At 45.3% G+C, this 11619-nt stretch overlaps 3 protein-coding genes across 4 annotated transcripts; 2 read left to right on the top strand and 1 right to left on the bottom strand.

Annotated features, from left to right (window-relative positions):
- The first annotated feature begins 31 nt into the window (after positions 1–31).
- Positions 32–3871, top strand: cfap298 (cilia and flagella associated protein 298). Of its 2 annotated transcripts, none has more exons than XM_077545689.1 (8): positions 32–174; positions 759–920; positions 1561–1728; positions 2431–2498; positions 2565–2723; positions 3117–3248; positions 3435–3530; positions 3669–3871. In XM_077545689.1, exons 2-8 carry the CDS (start codon positions 782–784, stop codon positions 3777–3779), a joined length of 873 nt encoding a protein of 290 aa, XP_077401815.1. In that variant the 5' UTR covers positions 32–174; positions 759–781; the 3' UTR covers positions 3780–3871. The 2 variants fall into 2 exon arrangements, with proteins under 2 accessions (XP_077401815.1, XP_077401816.1); XM_077545690.1 differs by lacking the exon at positions 32–174 and adding an exon at positions 203–401.
- A 381-nt stretch (positions 3872–4252) lies between these two features.
- On the bottom strand, positions 4253–7200 carry haus1 (HAUS augmin-like complex, subunit 1). The gene is made up of 9 exons (XM_077545691.1): positions 6992–7200; positions 6759–6933; positions 6205–6340; positions 5863–5997; positions 4905–5028; positions 4756–4821; positions 4618–4689; positions 4491–4538; positions 4253–4346 (listed from the first exon to the last, which is right to left on the bottom strand). Exons 1-9 carry the CDS (start codon positions 7010–7012, stop codon positions 4302–4304), a joined length of 822 nt encoding a protein of 273 aa, XP_077401817.1. The 5' UTR covers positions 7013–7200; the 3' UTR covers positions 4253–4301.
- Positions 7201–7375: 175 nt separating this feature from the next.
- Positions 7376–11003, top strand: mis18a (MIS18 kinetochore protein A). The gene is made up of 5 exons (XM_077545692.1): positions 7376–8171; positions 8348–8414; positions 8632–8754; positions 9532–9634; positions 10619–11003. Exons 1-5 carry the CDS (start codon positions 7934–7936, stop codon positions 10691–10693), a joined length of 606 nt encoding a protein of 201 aa, XP_077401818.1. The 5' UTR covers positions 7376–7933; the 3' UTR covers positions 10694–11003.
- The last annotated feature ends 616 nt before the right edge of the window (positions 11004–11619 follow it).

The following is an 11619-nucleotide window of genomic DNA, read 5'->3' as shown; positions in this document are numbered from 1 at the left end:
CTCTAGATGCCAGCAGTGCTGCGCTGCCCATCTTGACCTGCAGTCTGACGACGACGATGAAGAACCCGGAAATGTTCCGCCTACGCGACTTTACGCACAAGTTGCTAAGCCACCAGATGTAAACAAATGAACGTCTGAGCGTGCGTGCGACTTTCCGTTCGACCACCGCAGCAGGTAAATTAGCTTGACTTTACGAGTGTGGCGCCTTAGTTTACAGAAGCGGCTTCGACAAATGACAAATCACTTTTTGAGCGCTATTGGAATATAAATGATACGCTACTGTATAGCTCCTCGTTTACTTTAGATTACGTCATAAAAGTATGCCGTAGTTTTTCTCCTTGCATACATTTACTATGGGGTTAGTCTGATAAACATCTTGTCAATATGAAAGTTAGTCTGTGGTAAATATGGCTTTTCTCTTACACGTGCCACACAGGTTGCATTATGTACCATTTTACAGTAATTATATTTAATTTTAGTAACGCTTTATAAATTCGTATGGTTATTCTTCAGTTTTATTGTCACTCGTAAGCTAGCGAGCTAAAGCCTAACCTTTAGCCTTAGCCTTTAGCTTTAGCCTTTAGCTTTAGCCTTTAGCTTCAGCCTTTAGCTTTAGCTTTAGCCTTTAGCTCGTTCCCGAAGCTTCGTCCCGCCTTCCACCCGTTGCCGCGGTTACGCTGCGTTGTCTGGTGACAGTTGGCCATTCACACGCGTCTTATGTCCAACGTTGTTGATTTTCTTTTTCTTTTCTTTTTTAGCAAGAGAAGCCTCGTCCTACAAGATGGTTATTCTGCACGTGAAACGTGGAGACGAGAGCCACTTCTTGTTTAGCGCCGGCGTCAGCGAGGCCGTCGACGTGCTTTTACGCGACATCACCGCCATTTACAACGCGAGGCTGAAAGTGGACCGAATATGTGCTGGTAAGACGTTTAAAAACGTATTGTAATGAGATCATTAAAGTTAAAACCAGTATATTACAATAGTAAAAAGTGTTAGCTATTATATTAGCTTAAATGGTAAATGTACAGCAGTGACTGTCAGTGTGTATATTTATTATCACGATGATGACCAGCATAAAAAATAGATGAAGGTATTCGGCATCAAATGAGGAAGATGTTTTGTTCAACCTAAATATATGGAAACACCAAACTGTACTTAAGTATGCTTCAAACTGTAATGTACTTGAAAGTTAAATACCACTGAGCTGTACTTAACAAATGTATTGGTCTAAAAAATTACAGTTGGAACATTTGGAACAACACAACAACATTGTTTGGAATGCTGGTTAGACAGTTGGATTCTTTAGCCTACCACTAGAGGGAGCTTGCGTGCCAGCAGTGGTTTCACACTGTATTGTACATATTTGATTTCAAGTGCTTAAAAGGTGTGTTTTAATACATTTATATGTGTTTAAACTAAAGTTAAAACTATTTTTTAAATGTATTTTTCATAATTGTTTTCTAGATCTTGGATTTTCATTTATAGTATGTGGCTCTGGAATGTACGGCCCGCGATCGACGAGGGTTCGTCTCCTTCAAGTGCGATTTCTTCTTGTTTTAGAAATGTCGGAGCTGGCGGAACACGGCGTCACGCTGCCGCCCAACATGCAAGGGCTGACGGACGAGCAACTGGTGGACTTGAAGCTGAAGGACGAGTGGGAGGACAAGTGCGTGCCCAGCGGCGGCGCCGTCTTCAAGACAGACGACGTCGGCCGGCGCAACGGGCACGGTGAGGGGGTGGACATCTTTGGCCTTCCATACTGTCACAATTTTGGGGCGGAATTGAAAGTAGGAGCATAACTAGGGATGCACGATATTATCGGTGACCGATAATTATCAGCCAATTAACATCATACAGATAAGCCAGATAATAAAGAAATCCGCCGATAATAATAGACTTGCCCCATTGGTCCATCTGTTGTGTTTGCGGCCCGTATTGTGGCCAGCTCCTCACCCCTCCCCTCTTCTATAATAGTGTCGCATATTTGTGACGTCATAATGCGCGCGACCTTGACAGAAGATGCAGTCGCCAGTGTTCGCTTTCTTTACTGTCTCCCCAAAATGTTACAATCGCAGTTTTTTGTTGCATTTTGCCAAACTCAAAATGACTTACTGGTCGTCTTTGAAGCAGAATATTCTTGACTCCAAAGTTGGGTCAAATAGACCCAAGTAAAGGATCGGGCCATCTTTGACCCATAGGTGGGTTACTTTATCGGCTTACTTATCGGTTATCGACATTGGCACTTTCAAAATTATTGGTTTATCTGTATCGGTTGAAAATAGCATAATCGTGCACCCCAAAGTATAATCATCCATAAAAATGTCACTCGAACCTTCGTTCCTTTTCAAACCGTTTGGATGGACGATTAGATTTTTCTGATGAACCGTGTTTGGAGTAGTTGGCGTGACTGTCGTGTTTTCTTTGCATCAGCTCCCAACGAGAAAATGAAAGGCGTGCTTCTGAAAAGCGTGGACGAGGCAAAGGCGCTCGTCTCCAAAGTAAGTGTCAACATCGGTCGCGAGCGCAACGATCCGGCATGTTCACGCGACGTTTCCCCTCGGAAGAAACAAGTGCAAGTGAACGTGTGCGTGACGGCGGCGATGGTGAACGAAGCCCTGGCCCAGCTTCGGGGGGCCGTTATGATCGTGTATCCCATGGGGCTGCCTCCTCACGACCCCATCCGCATGGAGTTGGAGGACCGCGAGGACCTGGCGGGGACGCAGGTCAGACCCACAAGCCGCGTGAATATTTTCAGACTTGATGATTATTTCTTTGATTCTGCATTAGCAAGCAAAAGGCTAAGCAGGTCATTTATTTGCCCACTTGGGATCGCCATCCTCACATTCTATACGGTAATATCTGTGACTTTGAGTGTGTGTGACTTTGAAAGGTAGGGCCTGGTAAGTGATGTGGGTGGCGGCGAATGAGAGGGTAGAATTGGCTGTCATGAGCTCATGCTAGCGGCTAATCACTAATCGGCTAATACAATAAACCATTTACTCCTCCCTACATTGATTTGAAAAGCATAATTGTTATTTGCCTTTTCTATATTGAAAACCAAAAGTATGGGGGGGGGGGGGGCGCTTGAATTGAAATCTCACCTGCGCTCCCGCCAGGCGTCGCTGCAGGTGCTGGAGGAGTCCGAGTGCCAGCTGTGGTGGGCCGCCAAGGAGATGCAGAGGGGCAAGAAGCTGCAGGACTACATCGGCAAGAACGACAAGACCAAACTGGTGGTCAAAATCCAGAAGGTGAGACCACATGAGCCAAAATTGGATTAACAAGCCAGCGTGAGTGGCGTTCCACAAAGTTCTGTTCTAGGTCCCCTGTGAATTGAAATTTTTTTTTTTTAACTAACACCGAGCATTTCATTCTGCGCCGACACATTTTTACGGACTATTTTGATGGTGACGTTTGCTGACGCTGTTACTCTGCAGAAAGGACAGGGGGCGCCGGCGAGAGAGCCTCTGGTCACCAATGAGGAGCAAAAGCAGATGATGATGCATTACTACAGGAGGCAGGAGGAGCTCAAGGTGAGTCCAAAGTGTCACAAAGCAACCTCAAATGTTTAGCAAAGCCTTTGCGGTAGGGGGCGCCGGAGAGCTGCTGCAGATCATTGATTTTTCCCGCAAGAACGCGTCCTTGAACGAGACGTCTGTTTTTGTCTCCAGAAATTAGACGAGGCTGACGACGACAGCCACATGGACTCGACGTGGTCCGACCGGCAGGCCCTCAAAAGACAATTTCAAGGCCTGAGCAACATTAAATGGGGACCCAGATAATGGTTTTGCTTGTCGGAACCTTTGCCCGCTTCCCGCCCGCGTCCACGCCGCGGATGACGTCACGCTGCGTTGAATAAACGGCTTTTATGTGCGCTCCGCCTTGTCGACTTGAATGTGGAGTCCAAGTGCTGACCTTGGGCCGGCGCCGGCGCCGCCACCCTACACCTTTCCTCGCTTTGTCCCGCGTCACCGAGACGAGTCCCGGCGGGAAAACCCAAGGCCGCCGGGCGGAGATTTAAAGGAACAGTCGCTATTTCGAGTTCTTCACTGCAAAAACTCGTCTCCTTAGAACGAGATCAAATCACACTTGTTTTCTCATTTTCGGACTTTTTTCAATTATTTTGTGCTCGTATTGAAATTAGTTTTCAATCTACTGGAAATACAAAGTTATCGGATGTATGAACGTGTCCAATTAGTTAATGAGGCCATTTAAGCGGCGGTCCGGCGCTGCTTGGAGTAACAAAAGACAAAGATGACATTTCGGACTTTATTTGTTGTTCCTTTCGTTCTGGTTTCTCGGCCTCACTTGAAGTCCACGTGAATCTCCAGCTGGGAGTCGAGCGCCGCCTAGAAACGCCAGGAAAGCAGTCAAAGGCTGAAACTTTTCACTTGAGCCAAATTTGAGCTCAAATCAGCGCACACACAAAATGGACCAATCATGGAGCAGGCAAAAGCTCGTAGGCGGGAGAATTCTCGCCGCCACGTGCTTACCAGTTCTCTTTTAGCCTCTTCAATTTTGACGCGGGCGAGAGACGGGCTCTGCGGTGGCAAAAAAAAGCAGCTTGTCGTGCATGCTGGAATTCTTTCAAGTGACGAGAACCCAAAAAGGCAAACCAACCGGGCTGAGGTCCATGAAGGGCTGCAGTTTCTTCTTCAGGGGCCCGATTTGTATTTTCAGCGCGTTCACTTCCTGTTTGGAGGAACGCGACAGGAAGTGGAAGCGTTTGCAGCGTTTGATTTTGCGGCGTGAGCTCACCTCCGAGAGTCGCACTAACTCTCGATGGCTGAGCGCCTCCGTCGTCTTCCTGGAAGTCAGCTCAGCCTGACGACGTCAAACGAGATCGCATCATTTTTAACACACGCGTAACGCGTTCCATCTTGTGTTCTTTTTGGACCGCGTTCTACCTCTTGGGCCTCCCGTCTGCGCCGGATCTCTTTGGCCTTGGCCTTGAGGAAGTCCATGTTGAGCAGACGCTCCTCTGCTTTGGTGCGCTCCACCGTTTGGGCTTGACACGTCTGCCTCACGTCGCTGCCCAACACACACGCAAAATGTCAAGAGGTCAAGACAAACTTGTTTGTTGTATATTTTCAGGAATTTGCTTTTTTTTTTTAAAGATTTTTTGGGGGGAGGAATTTATTATGTAAAGTAAAAAATTTGTCGCGTGTATTTTTAAGAGTTTTGTTCAGGGGTAAAAAAAAGTTGCACAGCAAAAAAAGGCTAACGAGAAAAGTTTTTTTCACTTTTTTTTTTTAAGTTCAATTTTTACCATGAAAAGCTTGAGGCTAAGATTTTTTTTCTTGAAAATATACAAGAAAAAAGTTGCAGATTTTTTTCTGAATGAAGTAAAAATTGAAATATAACACTAAAATATTGAAAATGATGTAGTGACATTCCAGGTTTTTTTAAGAAAAAGTCCTTAATTCAATTTTTTTTTTAAAAAAGTATATAGTTTAGCCATTTTTTATATTTAAAGAAAAATATTTTATAGAAAAAGTTGATTTGTGGGAAAATGTGTACATTGTAGCAGACTAGTTATCTTATGGTTCTTCATTTTCAAAAGGGAAAAAAGGTCTTCTTGATCTAGATTTCCACCCCCAAAAAATCTCAAGAAAATATTTTTGAGAGAAACTATGTTCAAAAAAAAAAATCTCGCAATATTACAAGACAAAAAGCTGAACATGTTTGAGGAATCATGTTGGACATTACAGGAGGGGGAGCCTCATTTTTGCGGAATAAAGTCATACATTTTCAAGCACAAAAAAGTCATAAGTTTAGCAGGAAAAACAAGCACTACTGTATCCCCCCCCCCTCGACCCCCCGACCCCCGTCCCCGTTTAGAAACATGAGGAAGAGCTTGCGTACGCTTGCAGTTGCTCTCTGAGCACCAAGGTGGCGCTCAGCTTACTCCTGAGGTCGCGCAGCTCACGGTCCAACTTGCTGTCGGACTTCTCCGCGTCCAGGAGCTCGTCGGTCAGCCGGTTCAGCGCCGGCATCAAACTGCGGAGCACAAGCGCCAGCCGTCAGACTTGTCGGCTCGCATGCTGACGTTGCGAGCAGAATCGGGCGTTTTCTGGCACGCGTGATGCGATGTGTGCAGCGCCGCAGAAATTCACCAACAAAAACGTTGACGAGAAAGTAGGACATCTTACCTCCATTTGAGGGAGGAGCTCAATTTAGCCGGTGCGGTTAAGCCGCGTAGCATACCTGTAGAGCGACGTGTCTCGGAGCGTCAGGACCGCCGCGTTGTCCATCAGAGAGGACGAGTATTCCACGCTGGACTTGGACAGGCTGGCGAAGGACACGCCCACGCCTTGGACCAGAACTTCCTGAAGGTGAGCAGCTGGAGCAGCACAAACAACACCTCCTCAAACGTAACATTGCGCCTGAATGTGAGTGGGTTGTCAGCTCAATACCACAATATTTTAGGAGGAAAAAAATGTCATGCACATTTCGATCTTAATGATGGTAGCGCAACCCTCACACTTTCAGACATGAAGTGAACCGGACAAATAGTCAAGCGCACAATCAATACACTCACAAAGAGCTGCTGTTGTCCACAACTCACGGCCAGATACTCACACGCCAACCTGATGTCACTCGCTGGGACACGCCCCTTGAAGGCACACTCCCAACATAAAAACGTTTATCTTTGTATCGAGATTATTTATATACATTGGGCTTAGTTACGAGCTTGCTTGCTTGCCATCAATCGAGGTGAAACGGTATCATTTAACAGCCAAACGTGGCTTCGGCCTCACCGTCGGCTTGGTACTCGGGCGCTTTCTGTTTTCGGTCTTCGGCGAGCAGGCGGCCGTGTCGGCATCGAAGCTCGCTGAAGTGTGCGAGCTGCTCCAAAACGTCCACCGTCCTCGCGGTCACTTCGAACTGAGGAACCGCCTCGTCACCGAACACCGCCGCCAGCCAGCGGTTCACCTGAACAAAGTCACGGCATGAGCACGCGAACTACTGGGAAACACACGCAGCTTTTTACCTTCTGGATCTTTTCACACATGGCCGAGGAAACAAAGGTCAAGCGTTAAACAGCCGAAGTCGAGCAATCGTTGAATGTCAACAACAGAACCGACTTGCTTTCCATTTTCGCGCCGCTGACGTTTTCCCGAAACACTTCCGGATCGGGTTTCCAAATTTCCGGGTTGTCGCCCAAGCAGAAGACAGGATTTCCCATAACGTAAACATTTGTTGTTATACTCTTTAAAAAAATAAATAAATAAATACAGGTGAATCACCCGTATCATAAACGACTTGTGGAAAATCAGCTCCCAAGTAAGGAGTTGTTTGAAAAACGTGAGTTATAAAGCAATTTAATTGCGAATTCATGTTTTGAAGTCCAACCAAGATGTAAAGTTTCGTTTTTTAGATGACTATGATTCGTGGTCCCTGGCTTTTTTTTAATGTGCAGTATAATGTTTGCATACTAAATATTGTTGATGTTTGTTTACTATATTATGTTTTTGTGTTTCTTTAATTAAACAATGCGTAATTCTGGTTAATTACCCATTGATCAGGCAGGATCAGTCTACTTTCGCCGTTAATGTTAGCATAAAAATGTTATCATTAGTTTAGCTATACAACAATACTGTGTAAGAATAACTCATAATTAAAAACGAACAAAGATTTGTTTTTCTGTTTCCGCCTCACGCTACTTGACACACAAAGATGACACGCAAATCTACTTTCTGAAACGACGTAGCAATAAGGGAACCGTTTGCAGTAAAAAGCCATTTTAAAAAAAGTGCCGTTAGGTAAATTGACATTATTTTTTACGTTTTTAAACACGGTGAGGATGACATGAACAGCTTTGGGTTAGGCGGCCCACGATCAACCGAAACGGAAAGTTGAAGGTGGCGAACTATCTCACTTCCTCTTCTCGCCGATGTCATCCCGGCGCCGCGAGAATTCAAACTAAAGGAAAATGGCGACACGAGCCAAGTATTCCACGGACGGCGTGAAAAGTATCAACAAGACTTTCGAAACGGTTACCGCGGACTCCACCGTCATCCAGGAGAAGCTTTTTCGTCCCAGCGCGGTGGACGACGACGATGACGACGACGGTCCGGTGGTTTTCTTCTGCAGCAAGTGCAAGTTGCCCGTCGGAGATTCCATGTCGTGGGAAGGCACACAACACAAACAAAGTCACATTCACCTCAAACGTAGGTTGCTTTATCGTCTTAACCCTCTCGAACTGGTCGCAACCAATCCATGGCTCACAATAGTTGCTATTTTCTGTTCAATTTGTAATGTCCAATACAAACACGACGACGAATGAATCCCAAGGCAGTAAAAGTGTCACTGATTGTTCTGTTGTGTTGTTGTTTTGGACCTTCAGGAGTCACAAACAACGTGCTGGTTGGGAAGGACACTCGTCTGCATGAAGCCGGGAAAGGTTCTCTTTGGTAAAACACTTCCTAGTCCTACAGCGCATCTCTTTACATTTGCAACACGTTGGAGTCTTTTGGTTAAGGAAGGATCAAAATCGCTTTATTGTCGTACCACAAAGTGCACCAATGCCACGAGTTATTTTCATACCTAAACATTTGCCCACAAAAACAACAACAATGATAGATGATTTTAAAGAAAGACCTCCTGTCACTTCTTTTTTGTTTCTGCCAGTCTGATTGTGGATTTGGTGTGTGCGGGATGCCACACCGTCCTCGGGATGATCTACAAGTCCACACCCAAAAACTTGGACCACATGAGAGCCACCTTCTGCGTCAACGTAGCCCACATTGACAGGTAGTTTGCCTCCGATTTGGGACTCCTGATTACAGGGAATGTTTTTAGGTTGATTGCCGGCGCATTTCAATGACTTTGACGTGTGCGGCGATCGACTGCTCTTGTCGTGGCTTGGAAAGCATGCATGGTTTTATTGCTAATTGTTTTAGGAGGAAGAAACATGTATAAATGTTAAGTGAATGCTGTGATGGATGATCTCAACTTTATTGGTTGAGCACTTTAAAAACAACCATCGCTGCGTACAAAGTGTTGTACATGCTCACAATTACACATACAATAACAAAGACTACGAAAACGATCATTCAATACCATTTTTACCAAAAAAAAAGAAGCAAACACCGTAAATGTTAAAACAATTCCGAGTCAAAAGCCAAAGATTAAAAACATCTTTCAATTTTTTATCATTTTGAAAAGCGCTTGAATTTTGGATAAAGAAATTAATTTTCTCACTCAGCAAATCAAATTCATCAGCACAAAATGTAAATAAAATAATTTTAAAAAACAGATGCATGTTCAAAAACATAAAAAAAAAAATAGACTTAAAATAATAAAATTGAATTCAAATAATAATAAAATATTCATAAAAGCAAACACAAAAAATGTTTTATCATAGTGACAGCAATTTTGATATGAAATTGTATTTTGTTGTTTTTACATTTAGCATGTGCATCACATTTATTGAATAAACCACTTTATAGCTGAAGGGGCATCAACAAATCATCAATCCCAAATCCTTAACGTTTTTATTGATTGAAATTTTCTTTGTAATATTTGCAGTTACGTGCTGGGCTCGTCGTGCCAGAAGTCGTCAGCAGAGGGCGCCGACGAGCAGCCGCTGACTTTGGAGTACAGAGGCAGAGTTGAACAGATGCTGAATGAGGTAACCGGAAAAAAACAAAACATCCTGCTCTCTTTTGTTTACTCCACCTGTGCTGAAAATTGCCAATGACATCATCTTTGGTAATGATGACATCACATTGGCGATGCTACGCTCAGATATGAGCTCATCGCCACAAACGGTCGTCACATTATCATGTGTTTGGTTTTTCATTTAACCTTACAATAAACATCCCCCCAAAAATAGAAAATAATACAATTGAAAAATCATCATCATCATCATCAGTCCTCTCAATTAGATGCAATTTTTACACAGATTTTATGTTTAAACATGCAGAGGGTGGTTACCTTTTTTTAATGGCCTTTGTTTGGGAATGGAAGCAGTACTCTAATTGTCCTGAAGGGGGCGCTGCGGTTGCACTTTCGGCACAGAGACAAAAGACGGACAAGCGTGTGCAGGAATCTTTGTTATCCAGAAAAACATGTTGTTGTCATGCGTGTGCTCAAATTGCCAGCAAGATTAGACACAATAAGAAACAACCTGACAGGAAATTAATTCCCATTCATTTTAGTTGGGGGGGGGGGGGGGCTGTTTATGATCCATTGTCCTTCTGTGTTGGGCGGAAAAACAGCTTTTAGTTGACCTATCACCTCTTGACCGTGTCCAAGAAGAGAATGAGCTTAAATTGTGTGATTGTGAGTTTTGCTTGCGCTCGTCACAACAATGCTGAAGGTTTTATTTCCACTTTACCGTCTTTCAAAGTCAGGCGGCTTCCATGTGGAAAGTTTAGCTTCATTTTGACTCGTGAGTTTAATCATTGACAAAGTAGGAAGTTGATGTCTCGCCGCTATTTTTATACACGGAATATTTGATTTTTAATGAAGGCCATAAAGTGAATATTGTTTGCCCTCATTCCATTTTCCATCCACCTCCCGTTCTCCCAAATTATCTTCTGGCTTCCTTCCCGGCTGCTCCTTTTAATTTCCCACCTGTCCACTCCCCCCCCCCCCCCCCCCTCTTGAAAAGATGAAGACGCTGGTGGTTTCCATGGCGCAGCATGTGCAGGAGCTGGAGCGCGCCGCCGCTCAAGACGAGGTGTGACCGCGTGTCAAGCGCGCTCGCTTTCCTCCCCTCGGGAAATCGCTCCCGTCAGCAGTTGGGGTCTCCGTCGGGACCGCTTGGCTTCCTTTTCTTCGCCAGCGTGTTAGCAAGCCAGCAAGCGAGCGAGCGAGCGAGAGCGCCGGCGTGAGAGTGTGTTTTTTGCGTGAGTGCTTGTTATGTTGCACATTGTTCACTTGTGTTAGCTATTAGCAATTCCATTTTTTTTCCAAACTTGGTCTTTTTGGTGCCACGGACGCGTCTCATGGGAAGACGTGTGGATTTTCACAATTAAACGTTTTTCAGACATGAATGGCTCAGCAAATATTTTCGTTTCGGGCCTGTTGGGCCACCTGTGAGAGTCAACGCTGCTGTTTTGGTTAGCAACAGCATGCAAATGTGCCCAAAGGCTCCGCCTCACTTTTTGTTGTTGTCAGTTGAGCGCAAAGTGTTTTCAGTGATCCGGATAATCCGTGCGAGGGTTTTGGTCTTGTCGGCGGGCGGGCCGGACGGACGGACTTTTGCTTTCGGGGTGTTTGCGAGCGACGATGCGAGGACACGCGGTTGGCCCGTAATGTGCCTAGCGACTCCCTCCCGTCAACCTTCCCCTCCCCCGACCGCCGCCGCGTCCAACCAGCACGCCGTATCCTTGGAGCGGTCGCCACGGCAACAGGCACCACGTGCTACGTCGGCTCGCCTGTTGCCTGTTGGGAGGGGCTGCCGGCTAATCGGTGCGCGCGCGTGTGTTTTTCTCCCCACTAACCCCGCCCTTCCGTCCCCGCCCCTCCCTGGATGAAAACAAGAAGAAGACACAAAGCACACTGAGATGTTTTTGCGCACAAACGGAGCCCAATGGAAGCGCAGGCCCTAAAAGATTGACCTTCCCAAACTAAAGGTCAATGTAGATATGTTACTGTTATGTCAGCTGA

Source organism: Vanacampus margaritifer, chromosome 16 (assembly GCF_051991255.1).
Source record: "Vanacampus margaritifer isolate UIUO_Vmar chromosome 16, RoL_Vmar_1.0, whole genome shotgun sequence".
In the NCBI taxonomy this organism is placed as follows: Eukaryota; Metazoa; Chordata; class Actinopteri; order Syngnathiformes; family Syngnathidae; genus Vanacampus; species Vanacampus margaritifer.
This window is presented reverse-complemented; position numbering and strand designations above follow the sequence as displayed.

Excerpts from the sequence above, each read along its gene's own strand:
- haus1 (XM_077545691.1), bottom strand. The coding sequence starts at position 7,012 with ATGTGTGAAAAGATCCAGAAG. Across the intron at positions 4,690-4,755 it reads AGTTAGTGCGACTCTCGGAG|GAAGTGAACGCGCTGAAAAT; the intron begins GTGAGCTCACGC and ends TCCTCCAAACAG. Across the intron at positions 4,347-4,490 it reads AAGAGGCTAAAAGAGAACTG|GCGGCGCTCGACTCCCAGCT; the intron begins GTAAGCACGTGG and ends TGGCGTTTCTAG.
- mis18a (XM_077545692.1), top strand. The coding sequence starts at position 7,934 with ATGGCGACACGAGCCAAGTATTCCACGGACGGCGTGAAAAGTATCAAC. Across the intron at positions 8,415-8,631 it reads GCCGGGAAAGGTTCTCTTTG|TCTGATTGTGGATTTGGTGT; the intron begins GTAAAACACTTC and ends TGTTTCTGCCAG. Across the intron at positions 8,755-9,531 it reads AACGTAGCCCACATTGACAG|TTACGTGCTGGGCTCGTCGT; the intron begins GTAGTTTGCCTC and ends TAATATTTGCAG.
- cfap298 (XM_077545689.1), top strand. The coding sequence starts at position 782 with ATGGTTATTCTGCACGTGAAACGTGGAGACGAGAGCCACTTCTTGTTT. Across the intron at positions 2,499-2,564 it reads CAAAGGCGCTCGTCTCCAAA|AAACAAGTGCAAGTGAACGT; the intron begins GTAAGTGTCAAC and ends TCCCCTCGGAAG. Across the intron at positions 2,724-3,116 it reads AGGACCTGGCGGGGACGCAG|GCGTCGCTGCAGGTGCTGGA; the intron begins GTCAGACCCACA and ends CGCTCCCGCCAG.